This window comes from Sphaeramia orbicularis, chromosome 11 (assembly GCF_902148855.1).
Source record: "Sphaeramia orbicularis chromosome 11, fSphaOr1.1, whole genome shotgun sequence".
NCBI lineage: Eukaryota > Metazoa > Chordata > Actinopteri > Kurtiformes > Apogonidae > Sphaeramia > Sphaeramia orbicularis.
The window spans coordinates 34310769-34333689 of record NC_043967.1 but is presented as its reverse complement, the minus strand read 5'-3'; the positions used below and the strand labels follow the sequence as shown (position 1 = coordinate 34333689).

Below are 22921 nucleotides of genomic sequence, written 5' to 3'. Positions count from 1 at the left end.
CCTTTGACACATTTGGCTATGCATATAAACCCATTTCAACATTTTAATGTAGTATTGATTGATGTTATAAAATTAAGTCTTTCTGCAGTGCTTTTTTTTCGATTTGACTCTATGTGAGTGTTGCATCATTGGGTCTTGGGATTAATGCTTCTGGACAAGGTTCTAATAGTTTTGGATTTTTCATTATAGTTTAGTTTTATTTAGTTTTGACTTTTTTTTCTCTAATTCAGTTACTTTTAATTTGTTTTTAGAGCAGGTTTGCTAGTTTTTATTAGTTTTCTCTTTTTTTTTTTTTTTTTTTCAAAATGCTTAGTTTTAGTTTAGTTTTATCGTATCTTTTCTCTTCTTCTCCGTCATATTCAAATAAATCCCAGACAGGACTCTGCTGCTTTCTCCCAACTTTAGTCTCCATGTTTCCAGGTAGAGTAGGGACCAGAGGATGACTGGAAACCACAAGTGACCACAAGTGACGGACCGTTACATATCATATGGTGCCGCTAGCTAAAATTGCTAGAGCGAAATAAATTGATTTCGTATCAATCTGACATTGACAAAGACAAAAAGGAAGGGAATTTTATCCATAATTTTTATAGTTTCAGTTAGTTTTATAAGCACACAATACAGTTTCAGTTAGTTATTGTTTTTTTTTCTTTTAATTCTAGTTTGTATTTATTTCAGTTAACAAAAACATTTTTTCAATTCTAGTTTTCATCATTTCATTAGTTTTCGTTAACAATAATAACCTTGTTCTGGACTAACAAGTGTATCTAAAACTGTTGGGTTGGATCAGATTAGCTGCAGAAATCTGACAGTGCAGTCAGACTAGTTTTACACAGATGCTTTGCTGAAGCAGCTCCAAAACACAAGAGACCATCAGAGATCTTTTATGTCTTCATGAAAATTGCGGAAATGTTGTAGTATCTGGATGGGTCCAACTTTCTGTATCGGTAAATTTTTGGGAGTAGCTAAAGTGTTCATCACATTTTACCATGTTGGTCTTTGTTCTTTCTATCATACACTGCAAAGCTGAAACATCAACGTAAATGAGTAAATGCATCCCATTACTCTGCTTATTAGTATGCTTCAGCTGCAACAAGTCATTTAACCCCAATTGATTCAGCAAGTAGCTTCTTATTAGCCCCCCCCCCCCCCCTTCCCAAAAGGGGAGGCGAGGTATTATTTTTGATTCAGTTTCTTTGTTTATTTAACACTCTAGCAGCAAAACTACTGGTTGAATTCATACCAAATTGGGTTTATAGATTGCCAGTGACCCAGAATAGATGTGATTACATTTTGGGAAAAGTAGATCAAAGTTTAAATTTTTTTATGAATTTTTAAAATCTTCCCATTTACTTATTATAAGCAAAATACATGAGGGGCGGGATTTGTTGTGCCTGGCACCACTTGTTACTTTTGTGAAAATTTTCACATTTTTTATTGTTATGTAGAAAATCAAGGTCAATGAAGTTACTATATTTGGTTCCTTACTTTCCTCACCCCCACCCCCCATTTACTGATATGGGGTGAAATTTCAAATGTCTGTAGCAGCACAACTATTGGTTGAATTCATACCAAATTAGGTTTATAGATTGCCACTGACCCAGAATAGATTTCATTATATTTTGGGAGAAGTAGGTCAAAGTTCAATTTTTTTCATGAATTTTTTAAAACCTTTTTTCTTCTCCCATTTATTTATAATGGGTGAAATATCAAATGTCTATAAAAACATCAATTTTGTTTCAATTTACTTTAAACTTGGCACATATATAGAGGCAATAGATATGCTGACATCACTGCACGCAGAGACATGATGACTTCCGCTGGATCGATGCCAAAATAAGCTTCAACATGTGCGAGGGGCGGGGTTTTTTGTGCCTGGAACCACTCGTTTCTTACAACAACAAAAAAAATCTTAAAGGTTGGATTGTGAATCAATGGAAAAAGGTCATGTGGTCTGATGAGTCCTGACCGGCCCTATTCCAGAGTGTTGGAGAGGCAGATGAAATGATTACCCATCATGCCTAGTGCCCACAGTACAAGCCCATGGGGGCAGTGTTATGATCTGGGGTTGATTCAGTTGGTCAGGTCTAGGTACTGTAACGTTATGTGTTCAAAGTGGATTTTTTTTCTTTACCGACAGCACAGGCAAAAATTATTAGACCATCAAAAGTCATCAGAAACAATGGTTATGAAATCCAGTACTAACTCCTGTGTGTATCATTTGACTAAAACAGACAGAAAAGAAAACATGGAATGCCTAAAAGCACTGTTTTTGTCAGTACAATGCCATAGATATTGATGTAAAAACTGAAGTGATTTTGGTTATTATCAACAAAACATGGAAAATGACCAGATATCAGCTCTGAAATTAAACTACTATGAGCTATTTTTGTTGTTATCATTATATTTGTCCAAGCAAATGTACTTTTAGCTGTGCCAGGCATTAAAATGAACAAGAAAATGAAGAAAACAAGGGGTGGTCTAATATTTTTTTTCGTTACTGTATTCTAGAAGACAATCCCAGAATGCATCGGCCCTAAATAGTAAAAGAGCGGTTCAGGCAGAAAGAGAAATCATTTCCATACATGAATGTGCCACCACAGAGTCCAGACCTTAACCCTATGAGAATCTTTGGGATATGATGTAGAAGAAACGGTGCACCTCAATACAAAAACTTGGAGAAAAATGAATGCCACTCTGGATGGAAATAAATGTTGAAATATTTATCGTGTCATTGCATAAACATTGCATGGCCTAAAATTTGGCATAATCAAAGCTAAAGACGGTCCAACGAAATATTGTATGTGACACGTGAAGAGTATTTACAGTTCATACACTTCATAGTTTGTCTTGTTATCTGGATTAGTAAACCTGTAACACAGTGAATGATGGGTTGAAGAGGAGCTACATGTTTGCACAGAGAGCATGTGAATAATATAATACTTTACTCTCTGTTCAAAACAAAAGCCCCACTGTGTGTTTCAGTCTTGCCTCGCCTCAATATTTCAGTTTGTTTGTGTTGTTGTGTGACTGGTGTTTTAACACTTTAGTTTTTGGCCTTTTTTTAAACAAACAAAAACCGAGGCTGGTAAACAAGGCAGTGGTAAACCAACCACTCCTGAGAAATGACTGGATATATGATTGTTTTTGTCAATAGAGACTGGTAGCTATGAAGGAGGATGTATAACTGGTTTACGTCAGGATTTAGCAATGTATCACCAGGATTAAGAAAGAGGGGGCTAGCTAGTTATAATACACTGATATCTTTGAAATGTGATCAAAATGTAATTCCTATAAGGGTGCTTCTATGAAACTGGGTTCATTTTGGTACCTGGCACTTTTCCACCTTTTTACACCCAATAATAAAAGAGAAATTTAGACATATTTCCCCCCAGGATGTATCTAATGATGACCTCAGATAAATGCTAAAACATTATACTCTTGGTCTGAGCCATCCAAAAATTAATGAATTTTTGATCAAATATTGGGGCCAAAAATAGGACCAAACATGGCTTGAAATGGTTTTATATACCACTATAAACAAAGACATTGTATTAAATTTGAGGATCCTAGTGGTTTTTCTAATCCAGACATGTGGGTTTTTCATGAATCTCAGTCTCATTACAGGTTGCGTGTGTAACCCATCGTGTCCACTTGTGTTACATGCAGAACCTGCCCAGTTAAACGCATATAAATCATGAGGGATTTTGCAACATTGGTCTTTTTTTTTTTTTTTTAAACACTCTGCCTTGCATAATTAGATTCCCAAAATGTACTGTACCAACAGGATTAAGAATGTAACGACAAAAACAGGGGGTTGGCCAGTTCAAAATGTGATCAAAATTCATTCATTCATTCATTCATCAGTTCCTATATGGGTGCTTCTATGAAACTGTGTTCATTTTGGTACCTGGCACTTTTCCAGCTTTTTTACACCCAATAATAAAGAGAAATTTAGACATATTTCCCCTCAGGATGTATCTAATGATGACCTCAGATAAATGCAGAAAAAATTATACTCTTGCTCTGAGCCATCCCAAAATTAGTGAATATTAAATCAAATATCGGGTCCAAAAATAGGACCAAAATTGGGACAGGAAAAGCTACCTAGGTGTCAGAAAATATAGCTGTAAATGGTCTTATATAGTGCTATAAATAAAGACACTGTGTTAAATTTGATGATTCTAGTGGTTTTTCTAATCCGGACATGCAGGTTTTTCATGAATCTCATTCTCATTTTAGGTTTTGCGTGTAACCTATCGTGTCCACTCATGTTACATGTGGAACCTGCCCATTTAAATGTATATAAATCCTGAGTGATTTTGCAACATTCTGCCTTGCATAATTAGTTTGATTCCCAAAATGTACTGTACCAACAGGATTAAGAATGCAAAGACAAAAACAGGGGGCTGGCTAGTTATAATATATTGATATCTTCGAAATGTGATCAAAATTCATTCATTCATTCATCCATTTCCATATGGGTGCTTCTATGAAACTGGGTTAATTTAGGTGTTTGGCACTTTTCCAGCTTTTTACACACAATAATAAAAGAGAAATTTAGACATATTTCTATGTCTATTTCCCCCCAGGATGTACCTAATGCTGACCTCAGATAAATGCAGAAAAAAATTATACTCTTGCTCTGAGCCATCCCAAAATTAATGAATTTTAATGAAATACTGGGGCCAAAAATAGGATCAAAATTTGGACCGGAGAAGCTACCTAGGTGTCTGGAAAACATGGCTTGAATTGGTCTTATATACCACTATAAATAAAGACACTGTGTTCAATTTGTTGATCCTAGTGTTTTTTTTAATCCAGACAAGCAGGTTTTTCATGAATCTCATTCTCATTTTAGGTTTCGTGTGTAACCCATTGTGTCCACTCGCGTTACATGTGGTTTTTCTAATCCAGACATATGGGTTTTTCATGAATCTCAGTCTCATTCCAGATTTCGTGTGTAACCCATCGCGTCCACTTGCGTTGCATGCAGAACCTGCCCATTTAAGCATAAATAAATCGTGAGTGATTTTTTAACAGCGGTAATTTTTGTGAAACACTCTGCCTTGCATAATTAGTTCCAATTCCCAAAATGCACCTGTGACAGAATAAAAAGATAGTGTATAATTTTCTGTGTCCTTTTTACTGTGTTACACGCGGATTTTTGTATAAAAACTGATATAAAAAAGTATAAAAATATGTTTTATCTGAAAAATAGTTTCTCTTTTATCTCAGTAAATATTTATTTTTTAAAATAGACCCAAAGTGCTTCCAAACTTGCTTCATAACATTCGTTTACACCTGGTTTGAATTTTTAACCCCCATGTCCTGTTTTTAGGGACCAGTTTCACAGAAGCACCCATCTCCTGATTATTATAGTTCATTTGTATAAAATCTAGAACTCCTCCATATGATTCCTTTAAATCAGATGGACTGTATATCTGCATTAGTCTCAGCTCTGTCCCCTTAGAGTTAATGTCTCCTTAATGACATTGCTCCGTTCATTTCCAGAGCTCTTCCGATCTAAGTTTAGTAGGACTGTAGCTGCCGGGTCCCCGGTCCAGTCCTCGAGCCGTCCTCTGCTTCGGCTGTCCTCGTCGTGCTAATGGCGGCGCCCTGGTCTTGGTTTGTCTCTCGTCTCAGCAGTACACTTGAAGATGTGGGCCGGACCGCGGGACAGAAATAACCCCTCGTGTGTCTGGAAGTGGACATTATACTTGACAGGGACACGGAGATTTGCATGGACTCCGTTCACACATGACAGCAGTGATTAGGGTTCGTTTATGCATGCATGAATCTGTGCCGGGGCAGCGGTCTATTCCTGAATGTATTTGTGATGACTATTGAAATGTATGAAGCAGTGCAATGAGCTGTTTCTGTAGGCAGTTGTTTCACCCCTTTATAACCATGTAGAGGAACTTTGGGAAGTCAGACACAACTGTTGGCACTTTCAATTCCCTTTCCTTGTACTTGGTAAGATTTTAGATGAACCCATAAAGACCCACTGGTGACCAAAAGTATCTACTGATTTAAATGTTTAATACCTGTTTATCCATTAATCCTATCAATACTTGGAAATAATTGGTGTAAAATACAGTTTGTCATCTTTTTATGGCCATCAGATATGACCTATTTGGACATTCTTAGGCTCCGTACTTACCATGGAAACACTGTCATCTTCTACATCAGTGGTTCTCAAACTTTTTACAGTGGAGTACCCCTTGAAATATACCTTTTTATCCAAGTACCCCCAACTCTCGCTTCAGCACTTTTGATTGGAAAAAAAATTAGGCAAAATTTGTGCCTGAGCCAAAGATGTCTGTTTATATTTTCAAAATTTTTGTAAACAAACAACATATATTTAACAGTAATATATTCAAAATAACAACATTTTTAAAAGTAAATTTTGTGTGCACAATATAAAATGAAAAGTGCCCTCTTTCATTGATAAGAATAATAAATAAATAGGTCATTAATCAATAAATGAACTTTTCATCAATAAAAAAATAATTACTTAGCTACTCAGATAAACTCATTTTCAGTAATATGAAATAGAAATGTTCTTAACATGTTACCAAAGTTTAAACAAGATGATTGACAATAAAACCATTATATAAATGCATTTCTTGTGTTTTATATTTCAGCATTAAATCTCAATATTTATTTTGTATTCAGTACATGATGACTTATTTAATGTATTTTTCCCCAAAAAATTTCAAGTACCCCTTAGGGGTATGCGTATCCCACTCTGGGAACCCCTGTTCTACAGCATTGATTCACCAGTAAAACCCATGGAGTTGGATCAATGACAGTGGATGGAAACACTTGGTTTATGTTCAGTTAATGATATTTTTGCTGTAAAAGTCACTTTTTCTACATTTTTTTCTGTTTTTTACATAATAATAATAATAATAATAATAATAATAATAATACATCACACTTACATAGCGCTTTTTTTGGACACTCAAAGATGCTTCACAAACAAACAAAACAAAACAAAGGGGCTCAAAAAAAAATGCAAGTTATGCAAGATATAATAACCCTCAACTTTAATCTGAGCTTTTATGAAAATCTACATGATCAGTAAATTCATTAAAGGAAAACACATGATATTCACTGAAAAAATGCAAAATACAGAGGATAATATGATAATAAATGATGGAAAAATCCCTTAAGAATGGTTAATTTGAGAGAAAAACTAATTTGGGAATGACCACAAAAGTACCACTGGGTCTTTATGGGTTAAAAAACACCTGCCTTGTCAGCAACAATCACCAAAATGGGCCTGAAAGAGACAAAGCTTCCTGTTTCCTGTGGCCGTTTCATTAATTTTTCCACAGTTATTTATGTTCCTGTTATTGCACCAAAGTAGCTTCACATCTGTCTCTCCAGTCACATCCTTATGGCGGATCCTTCAGCAGTTTCAAGCTTGATGGGATATGTTGTCTCGGAGGTGTGCCCTTGGGTCTTCTACTGTTTGGACATGTTCAGAATTATAACACATGGAGCTGGAATCTTCTCAGCTCAGTGTGTTCAGTTTGAAGGAGCAGAGGTTTTGTATCATAAGCTCTCTGAATACCTGGAATTCCTTGTTCTCAATTTGCTCCTTAAGTTCATGGTAAAGTGTCCTGACTACAGCTGCGTGCTTCTGCTGGGAACCTCATCCTATTCAGTTGCATACATACATAATATATATTAGAATTGTGCTAAATAGGAAAGTGATGCTCATTTTGTAGAAGAAACATCATTTACACCAGCTGATTTTTTAAATTTATTTATTTATTTTTACCTTATTCTATTAATTGAGATACCTGTTACATTTGTGGTGTTTTACCAGCCGTATCATAGATGAAAAATTCACTCTCAATAAATGCACCGCACACCAGCTAACCAGCACTAAAAGGCAAGCAGATAAAGCCAATAACTCCAACACGGAGTACTGTTTGTCACTTCAGCAGGTGGATAAAACACATGTTAAAACGAATGCGAGTGCTGCTCTGTGCCTGTTTCATCTGTAGTATTGGCAACGATTTCATGTGAAGTCTCAACATCTCAACAATTCTTTGGTGGCTTTACTGCCAAAAATAGTGTTTTTTTCCAAATTATTTATTTATTTATTTATACTGGGCAACAAAAAGTAATTCTAACTATGGCAACAAAATGATTTGGTTAACTGAAATAAAAATATGTAAAATATATATAAGAGTGAGTGAGTGAGAGAGAGAGAGAGAGAGAGAGAGAGAGCGAGCGAGTGAGTGAGAGTGAGAGAGTGAGCGAGCGAGTGAGTGAGTGGTTAGTTGATTGATTGGTTGATTGAGAGAGAGAGAGAGAGAGAGAGAGAGAGAGAGTGTGTGTGAGTGAGTGAGTGAGAGAGAGAGAGAGTGTGAGTGAGTGAGTGAGTGAGAGAGAGAGTGGGAGTGAGTGAGTGAGAGAGAGAGAGAGAGTGAGTGCGAGTGAGAAAGAGAGAGTGTGAGTGAGAGAGTGAGTGAGCGAGTGAGTGAGTGAGAGTGAGAGAGAGTGAGCGAGCGAGTGAGTGAGAGTGAGAATGAGCAAGCGAGTGGGTGAGCGAGTGAGTGAGAGTGAGAGAGAGACTGAGCGAGTGAGTGAGAGAGAGTGAGCAAGCGAGTGAGTGAGTGAGTGAGTGAGAGAGAGAGAGAGTGTGAGTGAGTGAGTGAGATAGTGAGAGAGACAGTGAGTGAGAGACAGAGCGAGTGAGAGAGAGTGAGAAAGAGAGAGCGAGTGAGTGAGAGAGAGAGAGTGAGCGAGCCAGCCAGCGAGTGAGTGAGTGGTTAGTTGATTGATTGGTTGATTGAGAGAGAGAGTGTGAGTGAGTGATTGATTGAGTGATTGATTGATTGATTGATTGTGTCAGACATTCACCCTGAATATTCAATATACCAAACAGATAATAAAATACATGTAAATAACTTGTATGACTTATATAAATATAACAGTTACAATTTTAAGCATATACCTAATTAACCATGTTAATAACATCCAATTAGACTAAACCAGAACAATGTAAGTAAATAAACAAATAAATACAATTGAAATAAATAATGTTAACAATGCTATATTCAGTGTTTTTTTAAAAATCATATCTGATGCTGTAGATTCCACTAAAAGAAAAACCAATTACACAAATACTTGTGCTGTCAAGACTAAGTAAAACTAGATGAGCTCAAAAGGCAAAGTGAAATAAAAATAAATGAATAAAAAACATTCTATTAACTGGTTTTGACAAGTTTATATTTAGTCCCAGTGTGTGATAATGATAATAATAATAATCACAATTCTCACAGCTGTCTAACAAGTGAATCCTTGAAATGGAGTATTGTTTAGTTAATTGCAGTATTATTCTACGTCCAGATGTTCTGTAGTGGATGAGAACAAAAAGATCACATTATCCACACAGTGATGAAATACTGGGTAATGTGTCCCTCATATCCCTCGACATTGCAGACGCTGATAATTACGAGCTAATGGAGCCCCTCATTAATACAATTCCTTCCTATCTTCCTCAGAGCCCATGCGTGCCTTGCGGGGTCTGACGGCGACAGAGATCCAGCCCCGTCAGCTGGCCCTGCAGTGGGAGCCCCTGGGCTACAACCTGACCCGCTGTCACACCTACTCCCTGTCCCTGTGCTACCGCTACTCCATGCCAACAGGTGGCAGCGGAGGAAACAACGCCACCGTCAGGGAGTGTCTGCAGGTGGATCGGAACACGTCTCACTTCACGCTGAGGGATCTGCCGCCGTTCCGATCGGTGCACATCCGGCTGGCGTTGGCCAACCCCGAAGGCAAGAAGGAGAGTCGAGAGGTCACGTTTCAGACAGAAGAAGACAGTAAGTGGGACAGTTTTACACATTAACACTCCAAAAACAATCAAATAATATATATTTTTTTTTAATCATAATACAGAGGTTACAGTTCATGAACTATTCATGAATTTGCAATAGCTACCAGATCCAACATAATCCTGTTGCATATTTGAGTCCATCTGATCAAAATCATGTCCTAAAGTGTTTTTAGTTTCATGTTTTTTGTGTGTGTGTGTCAGATTCATACCCTTTAATGTATGGCTAATAGGACAAATGTGGACAAATTTGGATTATGTAGTAGAAATGTATACATTGTTTTTTAGAACAGATTCTTCTTCCACTTCTTCTTCTTCTTCTTCTTCTTCTTCTTATTATTATTATTATTATTAGTAGTAGTAGTAGTAGTAGTAGTAGTAGTAGTAGTAGTATGTTGATAATGATGATAAGATTTTTATTGTTAATATTGTTCTTATTATTATTGTTCTTCTTCTTCTTCTTCCTCTTCTTATTATTGTTATAATTATCATTAGTAGTAGTAGTAGTAGTATGTTGATAATGATGATAAGATTTTTATTGTTAATATTGTTCTTATTATTATTGTTCTTCTTCTTCCTCTTCTTATTATTGTTATAATTATCATTAGTAGTAGTAGTAGTAGTAGTAGTATGTTGATAATGATGATAAGATTTTTATTGTTAATATTGTTCTTATTATTATTGTTCTTCTTCTTCTTCTTATTATTATTAGTAGTAGTAGTAGTAGTAGTAGCAAGATTATGTTGATGATTATTATGATTTATTATTATTATTATTATTATTATTATTATTATTATTATTATTATTATCATCATTATTATTATTATTATTATTAGTAGTAGTAGTAGTAGTAGTAGTAGTAGTAGAAGTAGTAATAGTAGTAGCAGTATTATGTTGATGATTATTATGATTTATTATTAATATTATTATTAGTAGTAGTAGTAGTAGTAGTAATAGTAGTAATAGTAGTAGCAGTATTATGTTGATGATTATTATGATTTATTATTATTATTATTATTATTATTATTATTATTAGTAGTAGTAGTAGTAATAGTAGTAGCAGTATTATGTTGATGATTATTATAATTTATTATTATTATTATTATTATTATTATTATTATTATTATTATTATTATTATTATTATTATTATTTAGTAGTAGTAGTAGAAGTAGTAATAGTAGTAGCAGTATTATGTTGATGATTATTGTGATTTATTATTATTATTATTATTATTTTTATTAGTAGTAGTAGTAGTAGAAGTAGTAATAGTAGTAGCAGTATTATGTTGATGATTATTATAATTTATTATTATTATTATTATTTTTATTTTTATTTTTATTTTTAGTAGTAGTAGTAGAAGTAGTAATAGTAGTAGCAGTATTATGTTGATGATTATTGTGATTTATTATTATTATTATTATTATTAGTAGTAGTAGTAGTAGTAGTAGTAGTAGTAGTAGTAGTAGTAGTAACCTTTACTCAACAACAAAAAAATGACTCATTAACATTAAAAATCTCTTTTGTGTCCTGACCAAGTAGCAGGAGAATTTACAGAAAATTGAAATTTCCGCTGTACATTCACAGTATAAACGTACATAAAACACAGAATTAAAAGCAGTGCTAAAACCATATATAAACACCATATTAAAAACAAGCATCACACGTATAAAACATCACCAGTAATTTAAACAGCACTAAAAATGTGATCAACAATGTTCCTTAAAAGCATCTCAAAGCAGAACCTGATTCAATTAAACAGATGTTATTAGGAAATCTATCTGACCAATGACTTTACTTCTGATGGTTGAATCTGAAAGAAATACACCATCAGTCATATCAAAACAAAGGCATTTAATAAAAAAAATAAAATAAAAAAAATCATCTGTAATACAGCTTTACAAATGACATTGGTTAAAGAAGTGTAAATATAAAACATAATGGATCATCATTTTATGTAATGTATTTCTTAGTGTATTTTTATAATCATTACAGTATCATAAAATGCCATAATGCATTATTTAATTTCATGTGTATTTTCCTACATCTGAACAGAGACTGGAACAAAAAAAAAAATCCTACGCGTTGCTAAAATTAAGTTTGCAGTTATAACCTGCAGCTGCACTATAATTATGAAGAACAAGCAGAATTTTATGTATGCCATTTTATGTTAGTTTAATTTCTTTAAATAGCTTTTTAACCATCATATTTGCTCATCTCTGGCTTTTTGAATTTCTGCTTTCTGTGCTTCATGCTCAAATAATTATTGTGCATTGCTTACATAAATCCATGGCTTTAGTCATCCAGCACCAGTAGAAAAAAAAAAAAAAAAAACACACACACAAAACAAAAAACAAAAAACAAATATTGACTCACAAAATAAGCTGGATCAGCGCAACTAAATGGAAGATCAGCCTTTTAAATGGGGACCAGTGGAGCATTAATCAGCTTGGTCTATGGCCGCTAGCAAAATGGTAAAATGATTTTTTTGCTCATTTTTGTATTAATATTTTCTGGTGTACATCAGCAGATTAGGCACATTCTAATGCAAATTCCCAGAGCAGCAAGTATAGAAGGTCAAATACATATTGTTATGTGGAATAAGCAAGACTTTTCAATGTAAATGAATCCCACTCCTGGATATTATTGACCACATGGAGAGGGTGAAAAAGGAATAAGAGACACTACATTAAACTGCACACTCCAGGTTGTAATGTGTTTTATTCGATTTAACTTTAGCAGCATTCGAAAATAGAAACCATAACAAGTGTAGGAGTGGTAAAATAACAAACTGTAAATAACAAACTAGTTAAAATTAGAATTAAGGAAACTGAAATTGAAAGAGTGTCAGCAACAAAATTTTTAGGCATTATAATTCATGACCAGTTAAATTTGAAAAAGCATGTAAACTTACTTAGATCAAAAATAGCCAAAAGTATTGCTATAATGTATAAAACCAAAAACCTTCTAAATCAGAAATCTCTCCATATATTGTACAATTCTCTTGTTCTTCCATATCTGAACTATTGTGCAGTGATATGGGGTAACAATTATAATAAATCAAATATTAATTCTATATCAGGGGTGTCAAACATGCGGCCCGGGGGCCAAATGCAGCCCGCCAAAGGGTCCAGTTTGGCCCCTGGGATGTTTTTGCCAAGTGCAAAAATTCCACAGTCTTGAATTGAATTAAGCAAAAAAAAAAAAAAAAAATTAGCTTGACTAAAGAAAAAAATCTTGAATTTAGCAAAAAAAAAAAAAAAAAAAAAAGATCGTCAGTTACGTAAAAAAATAAATAAAAAAAATCTTCAATTAAGCCAAAAAAACCCCCTTCAATTAAGTAAAAAAAAATCTTCAATTAGCCAAAAAAAAATTTTTGAATTAAGCCAAAAAAAATCTTCAATTAAGTAAAAAAAAAAATGAATTAAGCCCCCCCCCAAAAAAATCTTCGATTAGTAAAAAAAAATCTTGAATTAAGCCAAAAAATCTTCAATTAAGTAAAAAAAATCTTTAATTAAAGTAAAAAAAATCTTCAATTAAGCCAAAAAAATCTTCAATTAAGTAAAAAAAATATTCAATTAGCCAAAAAAAATCTCAAATTTAGCAAAACATCTTGAATTAAGCCAAAAAAGAATCTTCAATTAAGTAAAAAAAATCTTGAATTAAGCCCCCCCCCAAAAAAAATCTTCAATTAAGTAAAAAAAAATCTTCAATTAAGTAAAAAAAAAATCTTGAATTAACCCCCCCCCAAAAAAAATCTTCAATTAAGTAAAAAAAATCTTGAATTAAACCAAAAAAATCTTCAATTAAGTAAAAAAAAAAAAAAATCTTCAATGAACCCCCCCAAAAATCTCAAATTTAGCAAAAAATCTTGAATTAAGCCAAAAAAAAAATTCTTCAATTAAGTAAAACAAAATCTTCAATTAAGCAAAAAAAAAAAAAAAATCTAGAATTAACAACTTAATTTTTTTGTCTTTGTTTTAGTACAAAAAATAACATTAAATTATGAAAATATTTACATTTACAAACTATCCTGTAACACTAAAATGTGAATAACCTGAACAAATATGAACAACCTGAAATGTCTAAAGAAAATTAAGCACAATTTTAACAAATTTTCTACTGTTCCTCAGTGTTTAGTGTCTTTGTAGATCTGATCCATAATGCACATGTAGAAATGATAAGTTGAGGAATAATATTATTAAAATTGCACTAAATTTTCTTACATTTTTTAATTTAAAAATTAAAAAAAAAAATTTTGTGGATAATTTATAAAAGTAAGTATTTTCATAATTTAATGGTTTTGATTTTACACTAAAACAAAGACAAAAATTTGGAGTTGTCATTATTTATAGGTTTATAATATTATTATTTTACTGGTTCGGCCCACTTCAGATCGAATTGGGCTGAACATGGCCCCTGAACTAAAATGAGTTTGACACCCCTGTTTATATTCTTACTTCAAAAAGACGGCAATTCAACTTGTCAATCAAGCACAGTACTTAGCTCCAACAAATCCCCTATTTATCAAATTAAATGCTCTAAAACTACACGATCTTGTTGACCTTAATACTCTTATTTTAATGTATAAAGCCCATGAACATATGCTCCCCTACAGTCTACAGGAGATGTTTGAGCTCAGGCAAAGTCACTATAATTTAAGGGGAACTGAAATATACAAGAAAATTAAGTGTAGAAAAAACATAAAAGCCAATGTATCTGTTTTAGAGGGGTACATCTGTGGAAGAATCTAAACTTCAAAATGTCTTCTTCAGTTTGTGCATTTAAAAGGATGTATAAATCCACTATAATAATAAAATATAGAACATTATAGAAGTACGCGTAAAATAAGATATTATTATAGTTAATTGGTTGTCATGATAAGAAGATACTATCATATTTATTTTGGAGTAAATATTTAAAGTGCGTATAAATATTATAGTTTATATTAAAAACGGTTGATTATGCAAAGCTGATTGTGTGTGAGGTGACTAAAAAGTGTATGTGAATGGTTTGTGTTATTGTAAAAAAAATACACAGAGGAAAATGTGTGTTAACAAAGCAAAGGAAGCAGATGTAGTTTGATTATTAGTTTGTAAAAAGGGGGTGGGAGTCATTAAGTTATACTTCTTCCCACTCCTTTTTGAGCACAGAAAAATTGTATTTATTTATTTATTTTTTTGGACCATGTTGTATGATTATGTGCTCGAAAGAAACTACTACTACTACTACTACTAAATACACCTACGCGTTGTACGCCGAAGAAATTGACCTGATATAAATGAAAACGCAGAATGTGTCACGGAATTCTTAATTGTCCTCATTAGATTTGACTGATGAGAAAGTTAAAGTTAGAAAGCGAAAACACAAAAGACGCCCTAATTGTTTTGTTTTGTTTTTTTTGCCTCTTGTCTGCTTGATATTTGAAATGTCAGCACCATTGGAAAGTTTTTCTTTTGAGTCGCTGAATGCCAGTCTGACAGTGTGACAGTTCCCAATCTCCCTGTCACAAGGAGAGCTGCCATCACCCTCGCAACTACAGTAATTGAGCCGCAGCCTGTGACATTTCCTCCTGCCTGTTTCCTATTGGGCTCAACAATCACAGTGGTGTAGCACTTTGCTTACACTGTGTGTCTGCTGCTCAGAGGAAGCAGGCTGTCAGGGATCCTTAGATACAGAAGAATGTTTTTTTTTTTTTTTTGCCTTGGCTTCAGCTGCTGAGACCGATAGCCCAAAGAAGTTTGATATAGCAGGAGTACAGTGTTAAGTATTTCAGGTTTCTGTCACTGATAACGCACAAATAGCATCCTCAAAACTGGTTTAAGAAGCCACAGGCTGCGTTTTGCTACAGACATTATAGAAACATCACAAACTTAAAGGTAGAATATGTAACATGTGAATATATATATTTACATAAACATTGCTTTTCAAAGAGAACTTTATTGTCAATTCAAAAGGATTGGAAATCCATTACTCTGTATCCTACAGGGATTTAACATACACATATAGACGTATTAACTCAATATGGGTGCTTCTATGAAACTGGTCCCTAAAAACAAGACATAGGGGCTAAAATGTAAACTAGATGTAGACTCATGTTGTGAAGCAAGTTTGGAAGCACTAAATTCAATATTTACTGAGATAAAAGAGAAAATATTTTTCAGATAAAACACATTTTTATATTATTTTATACAAAAATCCGCGTGTAACACGGTAAAAAGGACACAAAAATTACGCACTACTGTTTTGTTTTGTTTTTTGCCTTGGCTTCAGCTGCTGAGACCGATAGCCCAAAGAAGTTTGATATAGCAGGAGTACAGTGTTAAGTAATTCAGGTTTCTGTCACTGATAACGCACAAATAGCATCCTCAAAACTGGTTTAAGAAGCCACAGGCTGCGTTTTGCTACAGACATTATAGAAACATCACAAACTTAAAGGTAGAATATGTAACATGTGTGAATATATATATATATATATATATTACGTAACTATTGCTTTTCAAATAGAATTTTATTGTCAGTTCAGAAGGATTGGAAATCCATTACTCTGTATCCTCCAGAGATTTAACATACACATACAGACATATATACTCAGTATAGGTGCCTCTTATGAAACTGGTCCCTAAAAACAGGACATAGGGGCTAAAATCTCTAACCAGATGTAGACTAATGTTGTGACGCAAGTTTGGAAACACTAAATTAAATATTTGCAGAGATAAAAGAGAAACTATTTTTCAGATAAAACATATTTTTACCTCCGCCAAGGAGGTTATGTTTTTGCCAGGGTTTGTCTGTTTGTCTGTCCGTTAGTGTGCAACATAACTCAAAAAGTTATGGACAGATTTTGATGAAATTTTCAGGGTTTGTTGGAAATGGGATAAGGAAGAAATGATTAAATTTTGGTGGTAATCGGGGGGGGGGGGGGGGGGGGGGGTGGGGGGCCAGACCAGAAAATTTCATCAAAATCTGTCCATAACTTTTTGAGTTATGTTGCACACTAATGGACAGACAAACAGACAGACAGACAAACAAACCCAAACAAATGCGTTTTGCTACAGACATTATAGAAACATCACAAACTTAAAGGTAGAATATGTAACATGAATATATAGATTTACATAAACATTGCTTTTCAAAGAGAACTTTATTGTCAATTCAAAAGGATTGGAAATCCATTACTCTGTATCCTACAGGGATTTAACATACACATATAGACGTATTAACTCAATATGGGTGCTTCTATGAAACTGGTCCCTAAAAACAAGACATAGGGGCTAAAATGTAAACTAGATGTAGACTCATGTTGTGAAGCAAGTTTGGAAGCACTAAATTCAATATTTACTGAGATAAAAGAGAAAATATTTTTCAGATAAAACACATTTTTATATTATTTTATACAAAAATCCGCGTGTAACACGGTAAAAAGGACACAAAAATTACGCACTTTTGTTTTGTTTTTTGCTTTGGCTTCAGCTGCTGAGACCGATAGCCCAAAGAAGTTTGATATAGCAGGAGTACAGTGTTAAGTAATTCAGGTTTCTGTCACTGATAACGCACAAATAGCATCCTCAAAACTGGTTTAAGAAGCCACAGGCTGCGTTTTGCTACAGACATTATAGAAACATCACAAACTTAAAGGTAGAATATGTAACATGTGAATATATAGATTTACATAAACATTGCTTTTCAAAGAGAACTTTATTGTCAATTCAAAAGGATTGGAAATCCATTACTCTGTATCCATACAGGGATTTAACATACACATATAGACGTATTAACTCAATATGGGTGCTTCTATGAAACTGGTCCCTAAAAACAAGACATAGGGGCTAAAATGTAAACTAGATGTAGACTCATGTTGTGAAGCAAGTTTGGAAGCACTAAATTCAATATTTACTGAGATAAAAGAGAAAATATTTTTCAGATAAAACACATTTTTATATTATTTTATACAAAAATCCGCGTGTAACACGGTAAAAAGGACACAAAAATTACGCACTACTGTTTTGTTTTGTTTTTTGCTTTGGCTTCAGCTGCTGAGACCGATAGCCCAAAGAAGTTTGATATAGCAGGAGTACAGTGTTAAGTAATTCAGGTTTCTGTCACTGATAACGCACAAATAGCATCCTCAAAACTGGTTTAAGAAGCCACAGGCTGCGTTTTGCTACAGACATTATAGAAACATCACAAACTTAAAGGTAGAATATGTAACATGTGTGAATATATATATATATATATATATTTACGTAACTATTGCTTTTCAAATAGAATTTTATTGTCAGTTCAGAAGGATTGGAAATCCATTACTCTGTATCCTCCAGAGATTTAACATACACATACAGACATATATACTCAGTATAGGTGCCTCTTATGAAACTGGTCCCTAAAAACAGGACATAGGGGCTAAAATCTCTAACCAGATGTAGACTAATGTTGTGACGCAAGTTTGGAAACACTAAATTAAATATTTGCAGAGATAAAAGAGAAACTATTTTTCAGATAAAACATATTTTTACCTCCGCCAAGGAGGTTATGTTTTTGCCAGGGTTTGTCTGTTTGTCTGTCCGTTAGTGTGCAACATAACTCAAAAGTTATGGACAGATTTTGATGAAATTTTCAGGGTTTGTTGGAAATGGGATAAGGAAGAAATGATTAAATTTTGGTGGTAATCGGGGGGGGGGGGGGGGGGGGGGGGGGCAGACCAGAAAATTTCATCAAAATCTGTCCATAACTTTTTGAGTTATGTTGCACACTAATGGACAGACAAACAGACAGACAGACAAACAAACCCAAACAAATGCGTTTTGCTACAGACATTATAGAAACATCACAAACTTAAAGGTAGAATATGTAACATGAATATATAGATTTACATAAACATTGCTTTTCAAAGAGAACTTTATTGTCAATTCAAAAGGATTGGAAATCCATTACTCTGTATCCTACAGGGATTTAACATACACATATAGACGTATTAACTCAATATGGGTGCTTCTATGAAACTGGTCCCTAAAAACAAGACATAGGGGCTAAAATGTAAACTAGATGTAGACTCATGTTGTGAAGCAAGTTTGGAAGCACTAAATTCAATATTTACTGAGATAAAAGAGAAAATATTTTTCAGATAAAACACATTTTTATATTATTTTATACAAAAATCCGCGTGTAACACGGTAAAAAGGACACAAAAATTACGCACTTTTGTTTTGTTTTTTGCTTTGGCTTCAGCTGCTGAGACCGATAGCCCAAAGAAGTTTTGATATAGCAGGAGTACAGTGTTAAGTAATTCAGGTTTCTGTCACTGATAACGCACAAATAGCATCCTCAAAACTGGTTTTAAGAAGCCACAGGCTGCGTTTTGCTACAGACATTATAGAAACATCACAAACTTAAAGGTAGAATATGTAACATGTGAATATATAGATTTACATAAACATTGCTTTTCAAAGAGAACTTTATTGTCAATTCAAAAGGATTGGAAATCCATTACTCTGTATCCATACAGGGATTTAACATACACATATAGACGTATTAACTCAATATGGGTGCTTCTATGAAACTGGTCCCTAAAAACAAGACATAGGGGCTAAAATGTAAACTAGATGTAGACTCATGTTGTGAAGCAAGTTTGGAAGCACTAAATTCAATATTTACTGAGATAAAAGAGAAAATATTTTTCAGATTAAAACACATTTTTATATTATTTTATACAAAAATCCGCGTGTAACACGGTAAAAAGGACACAAAAATTACGCACTACTGTTTTGTTTTGTTTTTTGCTTTGGCTTCAGCTGCTGAGACCGATAGCCCAAAGAAGTTTGATATAGCAGGAGTACAGTGTTAAGTAATTCAGGTTTCTGTCACTGATAACGCACAAATAGCATCCTCAAAACTGGTTTAAGAAGCCACAGGCTGCGTTTTGCTACAGACATTATGGAAACATCACAAACTTAATATAACTCAATATATGTAAACAGCATTATTATTATTTATGTGTTACTAGCATTTTAGCTGAGTTTAGTGTTTCAAACTGCAAGAGTAGGGATGCTAATTTGCTATTAGTAGTCCCAATGCTTGTTGCATATTAAAAAAACAGCAACAAAACTCTTACTTTAACTATGATGTCACATCTTTTCTGGCAGATATTCTTTAAGCGAGTGCTGAACATTTAAATGTAAGTTCTTAAAAAAAAAAAAAAAAAAAAAAAAAAAAAAAAGAAAAGAAAGAAAACGTGATGTATTTTACACCTAATGTGAAACTGGGACACTTTACTTTTTAAGATTTATTTTCACCTCCAGCTTTCAGTATCTACCTATAATAAATGTTCCAGCATTCTGAAAACAACATGGTTTATGAAGAAAAAAAAAAAAAAAAACACAAACAAAAAACAACCAGCCCGGTTTATTCCTTTGCAATTATTTCAGGTGAGTAAGAGTAATTTAATCCATTGCACAGCGAGTTTTGCCAGTGCAGTCTTCAGTCACTTACCATGGAAACAGAAAAATCAGTCCTTGTGAGTACAAAAGCCTTGCTGATTGGCTTTTTTTTTTCTTCCCCTTTTACTTCTTTACATAAAATGTGAATAACTAAGCTTGCCGGTGTTATAACCAACAGAGCAGGCGAGAGTCGACAATCTTTTTGTTTATCTCAAAATTTCATACACTGTCTGTCTCTTAAAGCTACCGAGGTGCACTTGTTTAAGAAGATGCATCTCATTAAACCAGAAAATGCAAAGAGGTACTGAGGCAGTTCAGCAGTTGGATTACTTTGCAGCTTTTCTGTCAGTAAGGTGCTAAAGAAGAAGAATTATCTGTCATCCTCGAAGACACAGTGCTCCGTTATCAGACAGTAGAAACCAGAATCTCAATTCATCCTGAGGGCTTGGAACAGGCCGGTCCACCCTTTCCCTTTCATCACCTCCCTTCTGCTCGTACACTTTCTTTTCCCTTTTTTTTTCCACCTGCCTCCAACGCTCCCTGGCCCTATGCCTTTTTTTTTTTTTCGCTGTCAAAGGTACCCCCTGGCATGCCTGAGTCCATTAACTTGGGTCCTGAGTGGAGTGTTTGTTTCAGAGAAGGTTGTTTTTCTTTCCCTCTTCAGTTCCCGGGGGCATCGCTCCTGAGTCCCTGACCTTCACCCCACTCGACGACATGATCTTCCTCAAATGGGAGGAGCCGGTGGAACCTAACGGTCTCATCACGCAATACGAGGTAGGAAGCTTTGTTTGTTTTTGCAGCAACAAAATCTACCATCCTTCACGCGCTAATCCTAATCTTTCCAGGTGTAGGATGTTATTTTCCCCTTGCCAATATCTATTTTATTCATCCTCCTTCGACTCAAATCAAGGAAAAGACTCCTCTGTGAGCTTTAAAAACTGCGCTCTTCCCTCGTCTTTCATTTCCCCCCGGCTTGTTCTTTCAGTGTCTTGCACCAAAAACTGCCGGTAGCATACATGAGTCTGACCCACTTGAGTGGGGAGGACCCACTTTTCACAGTTCATGGGATTTACTGTACATGTTCATATGGTAATGAAGCTGAGGCACAGACCTCTGGCTGTAATTACATGGGGGACAACCATTCTAATTACTTATTTGCCTAAGAGATGCCTCCACAAGGGGGCAACTTTAAATGTTTCTAATTAATTATTGATGGCCCTATATCAACCGTAGTCCTTTGTAGCATAGGCTTTAGAGCTTTTTGCTGTTAAGCAGATGTGAAAACCCACTATGGCCTAACACACGGCAGTCTGACAGGGAGAGAAACTAGTTTCCATTCAGCAGAAAGAGGCCCAGAAAGTGAGGAATGAGGCTCAGAAATGATTGGTGCACTAACTTTGCCTCATACAGATGAGCTGCCTCTGCCTATAACATCCAAGTCACTACTGCCCTGAATGGAAAGTGAAGCCTGACCTGGACTGCATTTATAGTGCTGATACCAACTTAACCCTCCCAGCATTAACTCTGTAGGGCAGGGGTCTGTAACCTTTATTATCAAAAGAGCCATTTTACCCCCTCTTCTGCCAAAAAAAAATAATCTGGAGCCGCAAAAAATAACAGAGCTTATAAACTTTTAAAAGTTTTCATCTTTTTTTTATATTTTGTCTGTTACAACCACTGAATACAACAAACAGAAATGCAGAGTGGAATGGATTCTGGAGTCTTAAAACCTATTTCAAATGAAAAAACAAACGCTTTTGTAGCTTGGAAGGGATTTGTGAGTATGATTACTCCAAAAGTACACAGTAAAGGTAGTTTATAGTGTTTGTGCTAATAGTATATGAAGTACTAATACCAAATATACCAAATTCATTAGGTACTTTTTGGAAATCATAATTTTATTCATCATTGAATTTAGTCTTAAAGCCTATTTCAGATGAAAAAACAAACACTTTTGTAGCTTGGAAGGGATTTGTGAGTATGATTACTCCAAAAGTACACAGTAAAAGTAGTTCATAGTATTTGTGCTAATAGTATATGAAGTACTAATACCAAAAATACCAAATTCATGAGGTACTTATTGGAAAAAATTATTTTATTCATCCTTGAATTTAGTCTTAAAGCCTATTTCAGACGAAAAAACACACTTTTGTATCTGTGAAGGGAATCTGTTGTAGGATTACCCCAAAAGTACACAATACTCATACTCATACAGTCGCTCTATGAAAAGTATCGCTATTTATGGAAATGATTCTCTTCAAAACTCAACACTGCCTCCACAGTTCCCAGTTGTACTGCTCCATATTTTACCAGAAAACAGACAGAATTACGTGAGAAATATACAAAGGACGGACAGAACCCTCTGTCCATCTCCATCTGCTTCTTTAACGTAGAGCAGAAATGAACCCTTACTTTAGTTGTTGAAGGCACATTCGCTCCATGCAGCTCATCTACCATAATTGTCGAATGAGTAGCGCACACGAAAAATGCTAGCGGCTGGCTTGACCGCAGTAAAGGGAGGAGCCACTACAAGGAGGATGAAGAGACGCATGAGGCTCCATAGCCACAGGGTGCTGACCCCTGCTATAGGGTGTATTAAAAAAAAAACTATACATTTTGAAAAATTAC

The 22921-nt window shown here is 34.4% G+C and overlaps 1 protein-coding gene across 5 annotated transcripts in view; it reads left to right on the top strand.

Moving 5' to 3' along the window:
- ptprua (protein tyrosine phosphatase receptor type Ua) overlaps positions 1-22921 on the top strand; it is a 575321-nt gene that overhangs the window by 364984 nt on the left and 187416 nt on the right. For all 5 annotated transcript variants that reach the window (XM_030147519.1, XM_030147516.1, XM_030147518.1 and 2 more), the window contains exons 8-9: positions 9528-9848; positions 20958-21067. In XM_030147519.1, coding sequence (XP_030003379.1) covers positions 9528-9848; positions 20958-21067 — 431 coding nt within the window. The remainder of the gene's footprint in view (positions 1-9527; positions 9849-20957; positions 21068-22921) is intronic.